Genomic DNA, 18,321 nt, shown 5'->3' with positions numbered 1-18,321 from the left:
TTTTAGTAAAATGTGGCAACAACGTCACTGACCAAAAAGAAGAAAACACGTTAAACTTGACGTGGACTAAAGTAGCTGGCCCACTTTGCTAAATAAAATGTACTAGACATTCTAAATATTTAACCATTAAAGTATAAAGAATACACGTGAATTCTAAACTGGATGTGAATTAGTGAGAGAAGATGGCCCTAGTTTATGTAAGTGCATACATTTTATCAAAACATGGGGTGCATTGGCAGTCCTTTCACCGACACCGAGTTTTCGGCGTTAAATGTAATCGTATAAATCTCTCGTTTCTTACAGAAAATGTTAAGTGCAATATGTCTGGTGTTGTTACCGTTACTTTTAAGTCAAAACGTTGATGCGGCGGCAGTGATATCAATTGATCTTGGGTCGGAATGGATGAAGATCGGCATTGTGTCACCCGGAGTACCTATGGAGATTGTGCTCAATAAAGAGTCGAAACGAAAAACCCCGGCGGTTGTCGCATTTAGAGACGATGTCAGGACTTTCGGAGAGGATGCTGTTACAGTTGGAGTTAGGTTCCCAAAGAATTCGTACAAATATTTGTTGGACCTTCTAGGCAAGCCCTATGACCATCCACTTGTGCAATCTTTCAAGTAAGTTACTAATTTACATAAACAGCATAGTGAGGTCTCTTTGATAATGTCACACATAAGTATGTGCATAAGGCTAAAACTGTTGAGCGCCAATTTTTGGTGTTTTATTTTTCAATTATCATGGATAGTATTCAACAAGCTTCATCATTTAGTGAAGACTAAATGCAACTAAAGCATATGTTTGAACAATTAGAGTTGTAAGTTACTTGAGAAAATACAAAATGTGTGCACTGCAAGTTAATACATTCTTCACAGTAATCAAATTTATTTGTGGTAAATTTATAATTTTTAATTGCAAAGAAAAACATTGTGAGGAAACCTGCATACAGTCGAGCTTAGACTGGCCTAGACCTAAGCTTTATTTTTCATACTTACATATATTAGTTTCAAATATACTTGATCTTTAAAATTTTGCCGGTATTTTACCTTAAAGATTAAAGAATAATGTGACAACCTGAGAGTTCAATATTATGTTCTCAATTGTGAGGTCTACCTCTTCTAGTGTGGTAGACTACAGGCTAAACTATCTACATTCTGAGTCCTCAGTATGTAGGTTTATAATGAAATCTATCTAATCCCTTCTGTTATGATTTTCCTAGTTACAAAAGTTCAATTTCACTTTATAATCCTTTATATGGACAAACATTATTCTAGCCTTTGTATGATAATCTCATCAGAATTAGAGATTTTAGTTAAAAAATTAGTTTCTAAGAGGATTTAGGACTTATTAATGATAATGTATAATGGTGACAGATTACTTGTAATTTACCTCAATCTAAAATAGAATATAAGTAAATAGTTATTTATGCAGTTGATACTGTACTCCAGAAAATTATTCTTACAGCAGCCCATCCACAGTATTTATTTAATCAAATGTGGATTTGGATGAGTGCTAAGTGCAAAACATTTTATCATTTTTCCATAGTAGTATGTCTATTAATACACAAGCTATAAGCAAGTTTAGTTTAGTTTAAAATAGTTAACTAGTCGCCGTTGTAATGTTTAATGTGGTTTTTTACAAAACCTGTAGAAACCTTTTGTTTTCTTAGGATAAAAATTAGCATATTATGTCCATCCTTTAAATTAACTCTATGCCAAAAACCAAGTTAATTGGTTGTTGAGTGTGTCAAGGAAGGGTACACAAACAAGCACACTTTTGCATTTATAATATTAAAAAGGAATGTAGCATGTAATTTTATTAAATTCAGAAATATTAGATTTGCTTTTGTAACACATTTTGACAAAAATGTTGTATTATTTGATTTTTTTTTCAGAGACAAATTCCCATACTACGAGCTAGTGGCCACAGAGAGGGGAACACCTGAATTTGTTCATGATAACAATACCAGATACACACCTGAAGAGTTAGTAGGACAACTCCTGGCTAAGGCTAAGGATTTTGCTGAGCTCAGTCATGGTGAGATGCAGATCATTAAACACCAGAATATCTGAGAGGCTACCTTTATTTTATTGTTAAATTCAAAGAATGATAACTTTACTATGGTATGTAAATCAAAAGATGGGTTGGAATACAAGGACATTTTGTAAGGGGGGGTACTTAGAATCAATCTAAATTATAACTAGTACTGGTTTTCTTTAAAAGTTAACATAATCATGCATTTGATGTTCAATAATATAATTTTAATATATTAACAATACTTTAGCAAACCACAAAACTAATACATAAAAAATAAATCACAAAATTGAAAACCTCAATTAATATATACTTATACCTCAATGAATATAACTTGACATAACATTTATATGTGTATGTGTGTGCGTGTGAATTATTTTTTTAATCTAGGACCTATGTTTTATTCTGTTGCCATAGTTCATTGGCCTCATTAAATCTTAAGTGTTAACAGCTGATGATATGCTTGTTGCCTCATATATTTTATATGAAAACCCAATTATTGCTTAAAGAATAATGTTTCTGGTGCAAAACATTACTAATAGTCAAAAAATCTATAGAAATGACTTTTTATTATTTTTTGTCAGTTTTAGTGTATTGAAAATAATTTAAAATTAAATAGAAATATTAATTTGGTTGAAAGACTTGGTGCAAGTGATGTAGTGCAGTATTTATCTGGTCATTCATGTGAAAAATATTTTATAGGTCAACCAATAACAGAATGTGTGATCACCATACCCGGCTACTTCAACCAAGCTGAGCGTAGAGCTATGAAAGAGGCTGCTGCTCTTGCTGGACTCAATGTGCTGCAGTTAATAAATGACTACACAGCTATTGCTATCAACTATGGGATATTTAGGAGAAAGGTATGTATACACTGAATGAATGAATGTATACACTGGTATGAAATTGTGCTCATGTCAGCTCTAAAACTATGGGTAAAAAAACCAATTCCGAAAACCTTGTTGCTTGTCATCCATGCTTCCTGCACATTATTATAGAGCAATACAGATAATATTGTAAATAATTAATTTGTGAAAGTTAAAAATATATAGTAAGTCAATCATAAGTTAATCATCAAACTTAGTGTGTGAAACTCAATATTAATGCAATGTCATCTTTTTAAGAGTAGATAACTGACGCTGATACATATACAGGGTTAAATATAAAATACCAGAAAGCTCTCGGCCTGTAGTTGTTTACATCAAACCTAACAACTTTTTTTAAATTCTATAGTTTGTGAAATATAAATTATTCAATATTTTACATAGATACTCTACAACTCTGTAGTGTAACATGCACCGACCAACCAACCCGACTATGCAACGTTGTGGATTCACGTATATTTGGTTTCACAGAGTAATGAGAATTTACAGAATAAGCATGAATTATTTGTATGAATTAAATCAATACTGTATTTTTAAAATTCGTAGAACAAAACTTGTTAGATTAGATTGAGAGCATTCTAGTGTTTTTATTTAACTGTTTATAATGGTTATTTAAGCTTGTCAACAGCTCTATATCTCTTCTATGAGACTGTAATTCTATAATTATTATACACTTTTATTTTGAGTACCAAAGACTCATTGCTAAAATTTAATAAAAAAGTTTGCGTTGATGAGTTGATTATTTAAACAATTCAGTTGTGCTGCAGCAAACATTGCGTTAACCTTTGCTTAACAGTGGTACATTTATTACACTGACAGATAATGAGAATGTATGTTTTTCACTAAGGAAAACTTAGCTGAATATATTTCATATTTATTTTTACAGGAAATCAATGAAACAGCCTGGTATGCTCTATTCTTCGACATGGGCGCAGTCTCCACCAAAGCAGCACTGGTTGAATACAAAACTGTTAAGATAAAGGACAAGGGTTATGTTGAGACTGTACCGCAGTTGCAGGTCATTGGAGTTGGTTATGACAGGTAAGGAACAGGACCTTTTGCTTTTAACTCATCAGTTGTTGGCAGTAGAGATCCGACTCGTTTGTAAAAGCTACATAATGTACATTGCCCATCCAATTCCACCATACACAAAGTAGTACCTTGGCACTGAAAATGGCGTCTATTTTATCTATAATAGGGCACCCAGAGCAAGGTGAATCTTTGACAACAAATTCCCTGATGGAAAACGTTTTAACAAACTTTGTGCTACTCTTACGGTAACTGTATTCTTTTTCGCGGCTAACATAGAAGTTTTTCCTTTTCTGTAATCAAATCTTATAATTTATCGATTTTTTTCATAAGATTCACTAATTAAAGGTTATGATAACGACTAACTCACATTAAGTTATCTTTGCATCGTTTGAGTCTTATAGAAGCTTAAAGTGATTCGAAAATGCACCCGTATTTATAAAAAAATATCCAGTTGAATTGTGGTTGTGAATTATTATTAATTTTAATTATTTCTTGTTTATTCATTAAATAAGAATTATCACCAATATTGTTAAAAAGGCTTATCAATTTAATAAAATGTCTGGGACATATTAATTATTTAAACTTTATAAAATTACTGTATGAGTTACCTTTTAATGCTATCAAAACCAGCTAGATACAAATAGCACAGTCAAAGAAATTTTACAATAAGTTTATACATACTATATTCGAAAAGTATTTCTCCCTGACCTTAATATATATTTGCAGAACACTTGGTGGTTTAGAAATGACATTACGTCTGCGAGAGCACCTCATTAAAGCATGGGAAGCGAATGGAGGTGGAGACGTTAGGGCTTCACCCCGCGCTATGGAGAAACTATTGCTGGAGTCTGAACGTTTGAAGATAGTTCTGTCCGCTAACTCTGAACATTATGCCCAGATTGAGAGCTTGCTTGATGATAAAGATTTTAAACATTTGGTAAGTCCTTTCAGTTGTGTACTTTAAAGCATTTATATATTTGAGTACTTTAAAATAAAGCTTATCGGTGAACCCTCCCTTAAGATAGATATTACATACAGAACACCTATTCCTTCCTATCTTTATGATTATTTTTATTTTTGCTGTATTTACATGTCATTATTATTATTAATTTTTGTGAATGTCATGGTCACTTGTTATAGATGTACATATAAGGGAATGTGTTAAATATTGTACAAGTTTATTACTGTATATGGTAAATATGTATATTGTTAGTGTTCTTAATAAATAAATAAATACATTTATAATGTACCTTAACCCTATACAAATTTCATATGATTAATTATAGGGATGCTGGTAGGAATCTCTAATATAGGATTAAGCTTTTCCTTTATACAACGTGTAAAGGAATTACGAAATACTGTTGAAAGGTGGATAAATATATTTCATAAGGAATCACCCTGTTCAAATATTAAATCAAGAGAAGCATATTTATTTTTCCATACAAACTAATCCAAAAAACATCCAAAAAAAATACAAAAAAAAAACAAGTGTGTACTTATGACAACCCTATTGAAGATACAAGACCGACACGTGCGTAGTACCTACGCTACGCGACATGTGCCTAATAAAGTGACGTGTATGTGATGCTAGGGCTTTATCTGATTACTTTCAGTAAAAATTAAGGCAATGGTTTTCTCAAAATCTCAAAATTACACAGACACAGTAAATAATGTTCCTCTAAAATCTCTGAAGTATTATTTCGGTTTTCATTTAAATAATTACTTTTTTCATAATTATAATATTTAGTTTAATTCTTTTGTGGATGAAAAATAAAAATAAAATAAGTACTCCAGCACTATCATTTAATGGGATATTTTTAATTTAGTGGAAATTGATTTCTTTGCAAAACAGTTGAAAATAGAAGTTAAATATATGAATGAAATTTTGAAATTGTTACCAGGTAAGCCGGGCTGAGCTCGAGGCCCTATGTTCGGACCTCTGGCCACGTGTTTCGGGTGTCATTCAACGTGCAATTGCCGCGGCCTCTGGGTCCGGTACGGGAGCTCGGCTTATAGTGGCCGGTGGAGCTTCCCGTGTACCTTCTGTACAGGAAACTTTGCGTTCAGCCGCCGGACTAGAGCTCTCAAGATCGATTAACGCCGACGAGGCAGCTACCCTCGGAGCAGTATATAGGTATGTAATGGAAACAACATGTGATAGAAGACCTTCATTTTGAAGAAGTAGAAAGAGTCAGAAGATGGAACTTTTAATATTCCAGAAACATTGATTAGGGAGATTGGCCTCGAATGTTTAATTGTATAGTCTAGTAATGGACAATCGTTCTAGGTTACGACTAGTCTATTTATATACATTTTAGATTATTGTTTTATGAGTGTCTGGTTGCCTACTGTCGAAAATGTTTACCTCTGTATATACAATTTGGCCTGCTACCGACATTAGTTATAACAAATTTTATGTTCGTAGGGCGGCATCTCTTGCTACTGGATATAAGGTGGCTCCGTTGAACGTGCGCGATGCAGTAATCCTTCCTATACAAGTTGTTTTCACTCGCCACGTTGATGGCAATGACAGACTGGTTAGTATTAAATATAATATCTCATAATATTTATTTATCATAAAAGTGCTTATAGGTTATGCAATATAAATATGAAACCAATTTTATAATGATTTCTTGTTAATTTGCTTTACTAGTTTACGTTTTAAGCCATATTCATGATATTGTTGTTATAAGGCGATTATTTAATGTTATTAAGACATACTTAAAAAGAAAACTCTTTTTTTTCAGGAATTGGTAAGAACTTTTGTTTATAAGCTCTATCTTTTTCTTAAATTCTCACTTATTGTAAAATTCTAGCAATGTTAATATCTTAATGTGGATTTTTAGGATTTTTTAAAATGCTTTTTAATAAGGATAACATTGTTTCAGATTAAGCGGACACTTTTCGGACCAATGAATCCCTACCCACAGAAAAAGGTTATCACTTTCAATAAGCACACAGATGATTTCACTTTTACCGTAAATTATGCCGAGCTAGATCACATCCCTTCCAACGAATTAAAAAATATTGGTACATTGAACTTGTCACAAGTTGTACTTAGCGGTGTAAATGAAGCCTTAACAAAGAATTCAGGTGATAATATAGAACATAAAGGCATTAAAGCACACTTTAACCTGGATGATTCAGGTATACTTAATTTAGCTAATGTTGAATTTGTCGCGGAAAAGACTGTAACAGAGGAAGATGGAGAAGACGATAGTACATTATCTAAAATAGGAAGCACTATAAGCAAGTTGTTTGGATCCGATTCAGAAGCTCCGGAGAAGCTGGAAGAGTTCTCAGATGAAAAGCCCCAAGTACCACCAAAAAATGATACAGTGAAAACAAATGAAACAGCATCTGAAAAACAGAACGCGACAGAAGCAGAAAGCAAACCGAAACCAAAAATCGTTGTACTAAAAGAGCCAATTAAAACAGATGAACAGATTTTGAATGTGCGACCACTGTCACTTGAAGAATTTAAAACATCTAAAACAAAGATAACTAAGCTGAATAATATAGATAAAAAACGTATAGAAAGAGAAACAGCTTTAAACAACTTAGAAGCATTTGTCGTAGATGTTCAAATGAAGACTGACATGGACGAATATGCTGAATGTGGTACTCCGGAACAAATAGTGGAAATCAAGAAACTGTGTTCTGAAATCTCTGAATGGCTTTATGATGATGGCTATGATGCTGCTACCGAAAAGTTCGAAGAGAGACTTTCTTTGCTCAAAGAAAAGACTAATTCCATATTATATAAACATTGGGAACATAGAGAGAGGCCCGATGCAGTTGCATCTATACGAAAGCTTCTGAATAGTTCCCAAGAATTTCTAAAAATGGCCAGGAACTTTACTAAGGAGGTAAATCCAGATAAAGATATTTTCACTGAAATAGAGATAACCATGCTCGACGTCAAGATCGAGGAAACTAAAAACTGGTTAGAGGAAGCAATTAAGGAGCAAAATGCTTTGAAGAAGAATGATGATGTCAAACTAACCATTGACAGTATTAGGGATAAAATAGCGTCTTTAGATAGAGAAGTTAAGTATTTACTGAACAAGATGAAAATATGGAAACCAAAGAAACCAGTTAAAATAGAGAAAGATAATAAAACGGATACAGTTGTTGAACCAGAGAAACAGAAAACGGAGACTCTGGAAGAAAAACCGGAGGCTCAAGAGAAGCCTATAACGGAAAATACGGAGACTGATGAAGAATCAGTAGCAGTAGAGGAGGAGATTACGGAAATCCCACAAATAGGCGAAGAAAACCAAGAAGAAGTTGAACATTCCGAGTTATAATGGTGATGTGCGGTGATGAGTTAATTTATTTAGTCTAATTTGTTTTTTACTCTGATACATCTACTGTAGGAGAGTGGTGTGTTCTCTTTTTGTACTGAATTTACCTAAAGCACAACGTAACACAATGGTTCCTTCACATTTACCATTAATTGATTAGTGACTTTGTATGTTGAAGCTATGTGTTGAGGCTTAACTTAGTTACATGATAAGTTTTACTACAGTGTAAGTTTGTATTTGTGTGTATCTGTCTTTATTCTGTTAGGGCAGCTTTTCTTTGACTTGCGAAGCGATAAGCGTGAAGTATAATAATGTTATATATCTTAGTACATATCCTGGCCGACTAAAAAGACACACGGCCTAATTTGCTTCGGGCAGAAATATTAAGATAATGTATGTGGTTAGTGTTTTTTTTACTCACAAATAAGGGTGAAATCGATTAAAACAGTTTGTATGGAGGTCTGAATAAAAAAGGGTAATTTGTATTTAAGTTTATTATTTGAATATTTGTTTTAGCTTTCTTTGAGAAATCAACCCTCAAGGGCTGAAATTGGTGCTCATTTTTCTTTATAACATAGTGAAGGTTACATATGCTATGTTTTAGCCTAGGAAAATATCTTAGTCTAACTTCGTTTTTAATATTAATTTAAATTACATCTTATAAAAGCTCCCTTCGATTGCTCCGTAGTCTAAAAGAAGCAGTCCTAACTGTTTAGCTATTTAGAATTTCATATGCTCTCACTTAAATATACCATACTTAGTTCATACCATTAGGATATTGTGATAAATTAGTGCAAAAAGCGAACGCGTCCGAAATCTTTAATCTCAGTCTCTGGGCCGCATTTTAATTTCAAAATCTATAAATTTAAGGCCGATTTCAAAAGAGATGTGAAATCGGACCTTACAGCATTCTTATACGCAAAAAAATACAGTAGAATAGTCTAAGATGATATTTTATGCGTTTTGTATAACAAAACGCAAAAGTTGTCAATAATAGCTGTTGGTTGTCGACCAGTGGGTAAATGGTTGGAAACCCTTTTAACCGCTTGTTGTGACCTTGACAGTTTTAAATCTGATTGGATGACCATAAAACAATGTCTCCAGTCAAATCATTCGCTTTATTATTTTAGTTTCAAGCCACCAGTAAAATTTTGATAGCATCTATTTCGGAAACATGACGCTCTATGCTCTCAATTCTTGTTTGTGTTGACTGCAGCTATTGATTTGTACGGGATTTTTTATGATGTACCTATTTCCAAAATGTTTTAAGCCATACGGAAATAAATTCCATAACTCCTCTTTGCAGTCAGTTTAAAACAACAATTTGTATGTGATTTCGTCGTAGTGAAATATTCCATAGGCGTGTAGGTTGATATTATGAAATACTATTTTCTTACATTGTTTTAATTATAAATTGATTGGTTTGTTAAGCTAAGCGGCCCCTGTTTTTAAATAATTTTGCAGTGACCTTTGAAAACAATGAACTCGCGAGATTACGGTATAAATATTTATTGTTTTAAAATTTTATGTGATAATTTTAATATGTTAAACTTCAGTTTTAAGAGGTGGATGCTTGGTCTCTCTGATACCGATTGCGTTCGCAGTTTAGCTATTGTACAGTTAGGTGTAATTAGGTGAATCATTTATTTCATTGCCGCGTACATAACTGACCTTGAATGAGTCTAGAGATAGAATTCCGAAATATAGTTCAGACAATTGGAACGTTATTGCTTACCAGAAGAAAGATTATTGGCTATCCTTTTCTTTCTTTTTCATTTTTTAAAGGCTTGTTGGTCACACTTTATAGAATTGGCACCGGAGCAGCAATCTCTAAGCTGCGTCTATCAATATCAATTCGTGTTTAATTACTGATATAATGTTACCTGAATCATTCGTCATTCACTTTAGATGATGTCTGATTTTGGCAATGATTAATTTCAAACTACTGTCCGATCGATATGTTTGTTAGGTTACATTTCAAAACATACTTGACAAAGTTTATAGTTATGCGTAGGATCACACAAGTTAAATTGGACATTCGACTTTATATTAATCACCTGAGTTAAGAGAGTCTTCCACAAAAACCCACTTTAACTTTCGTACACTTTATACGTTACCCAACTGTATGATTGCTAAATTGTAACGTGATTAGCAAAATATAAAGAATAGGTACGCGTGTACTGAATTTATTAGTATTACTAACATCGCCAAATTAGTTTTGTCAGAGAGACAGTCTGTCTGGAATTATGTAAACATTTAAGTGAGATAGACGTCAATACCCAGTCGCAAACGATGAAAATATAAATTATTAAATGAAAATAATTACTGTAGTTTTATTTACATGATCATTTTTTTAGTATGGTTTAGCCTGCAAATCCTGACTTCTATACGAATTAATACAAATGACACTATGACATATGGAGCAGAGACTTGGACCCTTACAAAGAAGTGCACCGGCTCAAAGTGGCTCAGTGTGCAATGGAAATAGCGATGTTAGGTTTGTCTCTATTAGATAGGATTCCCAACGTAGAGATCAGAAACCGAACTGGAATCACTGACATCGTTTAAAAAGCAGCGGCCCTGAAATGGAACTTGGTGGGGCCGAATGATTCTGGTTTGGCAACCGCGCTCTGGACACAGAAGCATCGGCCGAGCACCAGCTCGATGGAGGGATGATATTGTAAAGGCAGTAGGGAAGAACTGGATGCAGTTAACCAGAAATAGACCGAGATGGCGTGCAAATGAAGAGGCCTTAGTCCAGCAGTGGATTGAGATAGGCTGATGATTATACGAATTAATGTGAAATGGAACAGGGCTTCCCAAATTCCGGACTTAAAGGCGTGGTTGCCGGTGTAATTACAGGGATATGAGGCTAATCAGAATCACGACCCGAGTCGATATGACACTTCGTAGTACGAGTACCTACCTACCTACCTACCTAGAGTAGTACCTACTTGAACCAATGTTCCTACAATGCTGCCACAGAGTTTTTAAGAGTTTTATTCTGTCGTACACAAATCTCTAAACTTAATTAAATGGATAGTTCAAAAGCAGTGCCCTCTTTCCACGAATAATATAAATATGGAATAGGAATTATTCCCACTACGCCGCTGCCCACGACATCGCTCGCAGCTTTGATAGTGGTGGCGCAACGACGCGACGGCCGCCGCGCTTTTCTTTGTTCCCACGATGCCGCGACTCTCCTTCGCGGTAATTTCACTTATGAGTGTTAAGTCCGATACTGCGATTTAATGTGTCCATTTAATTTATATATTTGTGTAGGTACAACATTAGCATCAATATTTACTTTTTGATGGTTGAATTTTTTTATGTTAATTATTTAATGCTGCCGTGGCGACGCCCTAAATCGCGTCGAATGAAGCTTGCTCGCATAATTTGGAAAGAACTTCACTTACAAGTAAGTTCGTTTGATCATAAAAATATTAACTATAAAACTAGATAAATAATTCACGACAACTTAATTATTTTATTTAATTATATTATTTGGTCGTCTGCTGAAAAAACGATAAAAGTAGCGGTGCTAGCGATTACGCTACCTTCCACTAGGTTGGGATTTCAGTCTTCTTATCCGGGGACCGAGTTCGACCGGCCATGCACCTCGTAACTTTCGGAGTTATGCACGTTAACAAAAATCACTTTCTTTAACGTTGAAGGAATACATCCTGGGAAACATTAATTCCTATTAATTTTCCTTAACTTTTTCTTAAAGGCTTGTGAAGTCCACCAGTGTGCGTTTTGCCAGTGTGGTGGGCTACAGTTTTAACCACGTAGGTACCCGAAAATCACTTGCTTTCACGTTGTAGGAATACATCATTGGAAACATTAATTCCTATGAGTTTCCATACCTCTTATCCTCAAAGGTCTGTGAAGTCCAACAATCTGCATTTGGGCAGCGCGGCGTAGTGGGCTACGGTCTAAGCTATTCTCATTCTGAGAGGAGGCTTATAGTGTAGTAGGCCGATAATGGGTTGTAAATGACCATGGTGATGTTTAAAAAAATAAAAAAGGGAATTAATTTCCCTTTTTTTGGTAGTCGGATAAATGACAACTATTTGAAAAATATTATCTGTGGAAAGAACGTTCTGCTACAGATAAAGAGGTCGTTAAACGCGTCGCTCCATTCAGGTTGGAATTCTTTCAAGATGACAGATATTAGATACATCTCTTATTGAATGGAATGCGGCAGATCGTTCGAGTAAAAAAATACACGGGAAGCCAATGAAAATAATTGCATCTCAGTTCATTCAAGATAGCATCTAGGCTATTTTTTATTTATTATACAGGATATTCTCAGGCGACGATATTTTTATTACTTCTTATATTTTTCTTTTCATATCCGTGTGAACTGAATAAGTTTAAGACTTGGGGATTTTTTGGGAAGCATCAATTTTTCAGAAAATTCGTTTTCGGACTCCTTTTTTATTGTAAGCCCTCGACTGCAATCCCACCTGGTGTGCTGAGCCAGTTTATGACAGTAGCGAGCTAGCCTGTACCTAATTGCTTTCTACAAACCATCGTTTCTGAACGCTAAGTTGTTTTAGTAGCACCTACAGCTTTTTGTGACAGAGGAGGGAAGTTCGTACTACCGCCATATTTTTATAAATAATAAGTATATATAAATACTTATAATCCTTACTAATATTATAAATAAATGAATTTTATTTATAATACATTTGAATAAATAAATTTTATTTTTAATATTAGTAAGGATTATATTTGACGGCCGATTGACGCAGTTTGCAGTGAGTTTCTGAGTCGTGGGTTCGATTCCCACAACTGGAAAATGTTTGTGTGATGAGCATAAATGTTTTTCAGTGTATGGGTGTTTATATATATCTTAATATATATAAATCTCCTGTCACGATGTTTGTCCGCGATGGACGCCTAAACTACTTAACCGATTTTAAATTAAATTGGCACACCGTGAGCAGTCTGGTCCAACTTAAGAGATAGGATAGCTTAGATCTTTAATTAAAGTTGCAATTTTATTTTATTTTATTTATTTGTCTATAAATAATTGACAGTCACATGTTATATATATATATATACTACTATACTCATTTAAGGCTTAGCGATAATGAATACTTTAAAAACAACATCAAACGCAGACGAAGTCGCGGGCCACAGCTAGTTAATATATATAAATCTCCTGTCACGATGTTTGTCCGCGATGGACTCCTAAACTACTTAACCGATTTTAAATTAAATTGGCACACCGTGAGCAGTCTGGTCCAACTTAAGAGATAGGATAGCTTAGATCTTTAATTATAGTCGCAATTTTATTTTATTGCAAATTATTTGTCTTTAATTAATTGACAGTCACATGTTATATATATATATATATATATATATATATATATATATATATATATATATACTACTATACTCATTTAAGGCTTAGCGATACTGAATACTTTAAAAACAAAATCAAACGCAGACGAAGTCGCGGGCAACAGCTAGTATATTATAAGTAATTATGTATTATATTCATAAAAATTATTAAACAGCTTCTAGTACCCATAACACAAGCTACGCTTACTTTGGGGCTAGATGGCGATATGTGTAGTCGTAGTATATTTATTTATTCATTTATATTTATTATTATTAGAAATGTGAATGCGAATTGTTTGTTACGCTTTCACGCGAAAACCACTGAACCTATCTTCATGAAACTTTTTATAGATATTCTTGGAGGTATTAGAAATAACATAGTATACTTTAATTGAAATAAAAATATGTAAGATAAAAAAATGTTTGTGAAAATATCTCCAAATCTCATATATGACTATAGGTGTAGACTATGTAGCATTACTGCCTCCCAAAATTAGGCGGGCGAAGCGGCAGGGCACATCTAGTATACATATATATAACTCATAGACACTGAAAAATATTCATGTTAATCACACAAACATTTTCCAGTTGTGGGAAACGAACCCACGGTTGTGTACTCGGAAAGCAGGGTCGCAGCCCGTTAAAACATAATCTTCATTATTATTTGACCACCATCATGACATCCTATATCTGTCTATTGCTGGACGGTTCCCCAGGTTGCGGTCTCAAGAGACAATCTTCCGCTGGACAAGCCCATAGGTACAGTTAGTAATGACCCTATTGTTGAAGTAGAAATTATTCTACACTAGCGGATCCGGCAGATATCGTCCTGCTCGGCGCCACCTACCTGGTCTAATTGTGCTTTCAAACCAACCAGAAGCCAATATACACACAAAAATCTAATTCCAGGTCTAGCTGTTTTGGAGGGGTTAGGTGACAAACACCCGTACGCATTGTTTAAACCTTACCTACTTTCAGCAGCTGGGCAAGATAATTACATCCCCTGTCAGGGGATATAATCGGGAGATATCCCCCTGCTTGTGCTCCTGCCCTGCAGAGGTCAGAAAAGTTAAATACATATATATAAGTTCTAACTAGAACTAAGTTCTACGAGCACTCGTTCGCAGTGCAAGCCATAGAGGTGAAGAATGCTTTCCCAATCGACATAAGGCAGTCTAAAGTACTTAATATATTTAAGAAAGCTGTTAAAAATCACTATAGTTTACATTAAAACTACACCCGTGCAGATGGTTTATACCTAAGTAGAAAAAAATATTATTTTGCAATCAAGTGGCCGAAAAATAAATTTGGCATGGCAGTCAATTCTTTTCTCTCATTTATAACCGAGCAAAGCTGGGGCTAGTAGAGTAGCTAGTAAATAATAATTGTCAACTTTCTCTTCAATTGTTTTTGTTGTAATATACTATGACGTCACTCAAAGTGGCACGCTCTGAATCGCCGTATCGGTTGATAATTTTAAAACTTTTTTAATAATACTTTTCGGCCTTGAAACTTTTTTAGTTTTTCATAGAGATGACAACTCTCGAATAAGATGCCAAAAAACGACTTGCAATTATAGGTACGTATGTATCCACTACTAAGTTGCGAACTTTGATATAAAATGTTGGTGTACCCCAATAAACTTTATAGATCTGCGTAACTCTTTAAAGTGTAGGTACGGGCGTGATGTTATGTTATGTCATTGCGTCAACAATGCATATTTATGCGATAACAGTATTGCGGTTGGTTTGCTCTCATATTTTAGAGTACACTACTAATAATCCAGATCTATCTGTAATTTAAATGGGACAATGTCAAATATTTCATAGGTCAAATAGACCCATAGATGGCACATTCGATGCGTACGTAACAAAAAAATGTTCAGGTACATAGTAGTGGGATGATGGCTATACCTAACGTAAAACGTAACATAGGTAAACTAAAAACAAACGCGCCCTGCTCTAAAGAAGCTCTTTTTGATCAAAAAAAAGAATAATATTCCTTATTGAGTGAAGTACTTATTATAAATACTTGTTTGGCATACATACGCACACGGGTCGTTTATACGTTCATGTAGCCTTAGTACAAAATTGCTCGCCCCTCGCAATCGAGTATTCCTTTTTTGTTTTTGTTTTATAGTAATAGTTGACGGACGAAGCAGATGGCCCACGTGATGGTAAGTGGAAACCATCGCCTATAAACAGAGCGACACTTCACAGGGCATGCAAGGAGCACGTCCAGCGAGATACCGCCCTGTGTCCATGAATTTGAGGCATAGGTGTTCAGCTAATGTGCTTGTAATCACACTGTTAACCGCGCCCTTCAGACCAGAACACAGCATTACAACAATGCTGCTTAGCGGCAGAAATAAGCATGGCGATAGTACCTACTTCTACAGACGAGCTCAGTCCCAAAAACCTCTACTACAACTAAAAGTTTTCGAGTATTAAACACTCGTTTTAGAGTCGCAAATCCTGTACTTCCCATATTTGTTTTACAAACGTCCTGTCAAAAGCCCGAGCTAAAGAATTGTAGGACAATTTGAGCTTTAACTCAATGAAAATAAAATCCATTTCACTCCGATGTTCAAGTATTTCCACACTCGAAAACGACTCCTCTAGTGCGAGTGAGCAAATGTTGTGCTTAGGCTACCGATGACCGCCATTAAAGTCACATGACCATTAAAGGTGCGCTTTTTAAAACGGTTCCTTCGTCTCAGCAGCTGATTACATGATTGCGAATTACGATGCGTTTGGACTGATGTTGCGAATTATTTCTAAGAATCGAATGCCCCTGTTTAGTGTATCACGTTTCTGGTGGGAGGCTACGGCCGTGGCTGGTTAACATCCTGTACCACCTTACATAAAGACTTGCCGCCAAGCGAGTGAGCATTCCAAACTGATTAACTGTACTGGTCTAATAACTGCAGTTCCCATAACAGGTTAGCCCTTTACCATCTTAGATTGCATCGATCCTTACCACCAGGTGAGATTGTGAACGTATTTCTTCAGACTTTGTTTACAAATACCATTATTGCAGGCTCAAATCTTATTAATACTGAAATTAAATATGGCATATGTTACTTCTGGATATAAGCTTTCTAATGGTGAAAGATTTCAAAGTTTATCAATAAAAGTAAACAAAGAAATCTTAACTTTGATGGCTGATTGGCGCAGTGGGTAACGACCCTGCTTTCTGAGTCCGAGACCGTAGATTCGATTTCCACAACTGGAAAATGTTTGTGTGATGAACATGAACGTTTTTCAGTGTCTGGGTGTTTATAAGTACATTATAAGTATTTATGAATATTATTCATAAAAATATTCATCAGTCATCTTAGGAGCTATAAGGCAAGCTACGCTTACTTTGGGGCCATATGGCGAGGTGTGTATTGTCGTAGTATATTTATTTATTTATATTTATTTCGTCTGTATAATAGGTACAAATAGCTTCGCAGAAGCTTGCTCGGAAGGAATATGTAGCTTATACCCAACCACGTCCCACGTTAAGTCCCTCACTGACTAACACTTAAGAATACTCCCAATACTAGCCCAAAGCTAGAAACAGGCTTCATTGGACAGTGGGGTTTTGTTCTTTGATCCGTCCAACATGCAGCACCAAACAGCGAGAGAGCTTTGCAATTGAACTGTATTAGATATCTTACAAGATGTATGAAATAAATTTGTAATTAAAGAACATTGGACTTCATTTATCAAAGTAATAAATGAAGTCCAATGTTCTTGTATACCTACTTAATAATTTTTAAGTAGGTAACTTCTTGGGTAGAAGTTGTTGAGTTTTTCAGCTGCGTTTTTTTTTATCTGTGCTAATCTCACTTCTATGTGAAAAAAAACACGGATTAATTCGTAGGCTAAACAGCTAGTTTTTTTCATAGTATAAGAAGAGTTTAGGAAAACCAAATCACATTTCTTTAGTTGTACATTTTAAATAAGAAATCTTTGGCAAGTAATATTTATAGGATTTACGAGTATGTAAGGATGAAAAAGTTATTTATTCAATTACAGTAATTTTTAAGATTTATTTCAAAACCGTTGTTAACATTTGAAACTTCAAAATGATTATGCTGTAAAATAACCAGTCTATTAAAAGATTTGAATGATACAGTCATTTATTAGACACTCAACAACCATGCTGTCTTGACAGTCACCTGAGGGCAAGCTTCAACCAGTAACTCGGTCCAAAAGCTTTTGTTTCTTGAGACTTAAATAGTGAATACCATCCCGGAGGAAGAAGTCGGCGCGGGCGCATTGGCGCCTTTCTCCGAGGAAGCGAGACAACAATATGCGATCAGCAAAATGGAAAGAGACAAAACAATAGCATTCCGCGTCGGACGGTCAAGTCGAATGAACTAACCAGTTTGCTTTTATAACGCCGACCTATTCGGTTGTGTATTTTTGTATTACACTTTTTTCTGGCAGTGATGTAAAAGTGAAGAGGTACATTTCAATTTTAGTGTATGTATGCAAAGAGTTTGAACGATTAAATGTATGTGAACTAGTGAAGTGTCTCTCATGCTTAGTGGATGTATTGTATGAATCGGTAAGGAATAGTCTTAAGAATGCAACCCAATCTCGATCCCTCTTGGAAGAATGCAGTGTTCGTTGTATCGGACTCGGTATCGGGCGCAATGCACCTTGCCGGGTTGTGTACCAAAACCAGCTCAATCAATACAATTTTTATGTGCCACAGAT

General features: G+C 34.8%; 2 protein-coding genes across 2 annotated transcripts in view; both read left to right on the top strand.

The window, feature by feature from the left end:
- The first annotated feature begins 30 nt into the window (after positions 1-30).
- On the top strand, positions 31-9,642 carry LOC120631361 (hypoxia up-regulated protein 1). Its single transcript, XM_039900884.1, has 9 exons — positions 31-197; positions 304-620; positions 1,895-2,037; positions 2,737-2,897; positions 3,805-3,959; positions 4,677-4,887; positions 5,852-6,084; positions 6,376-6,487; positions 6,839-9,642. The coding sequence occupies exons 1-9, from the start codon at positions 183-185 to the stop codon at positions 8,258-8,260; spliced, it is 2,769 nt and encodes a 922-aa protein (XP_039756818.1). The 5' UTR covers positions 31-182; the 3' UTR covers positions 8,261-9,642.
- Positions 9,643-18,005: 8,363 nt separating this feature from the next.
- The window catches only part of LOC120631560 (interference hedgehog-like), an 89,278-nt gene continuing 88,962 nt past the window's right edge, over positions 18,006-18,321 (top strand). The window contains exon 1 of the mRNA XM_039901194.1: positions 18,006-18,169. The gene's annotated coding sequence lies outside the window, so the exon portion shown is untranslated. The remainder of the gene's footprint in view (positions 18,170-18,321) is intronic.

This window comes from Pararge aegeria, chromosome 18 (assembly GCF_905163445.1).
Source record: "Pararge aegeria chromosome 18, ilParAegt1.1, whole genome shotgun sequence".
Lineage (NCBI taxonomy): Eukaryota > Metazoa > Arthropoda > Insecta > Lepidoptera > Nymphalidae > Pararge > Pararge aegeria.
Note: the sequence above shows the minus strand (reverse complement) of the source record. Positions and strands in the feature narration are given on the sequence as shown.

Bases quoted from the DNA above. Each gene is read 5' to 3' on its own strand.
- LOC120631361 (XM_039900884.1), top strand. The intron at 621-1,894 runs GTAAGTTACTAA...TTTTTTTTTCAG, and splicing joins CCACTTGTGCAATCTTTCAA to AGACAAATTCCCATACTACG. The intron at 6,488-6,838 runs GTTAGTATTAAA...ACATTGTTTCAG, and splicing joins TTGATGGCAATGACAGACTG to ATTAAGCGGACACTTTTCGG.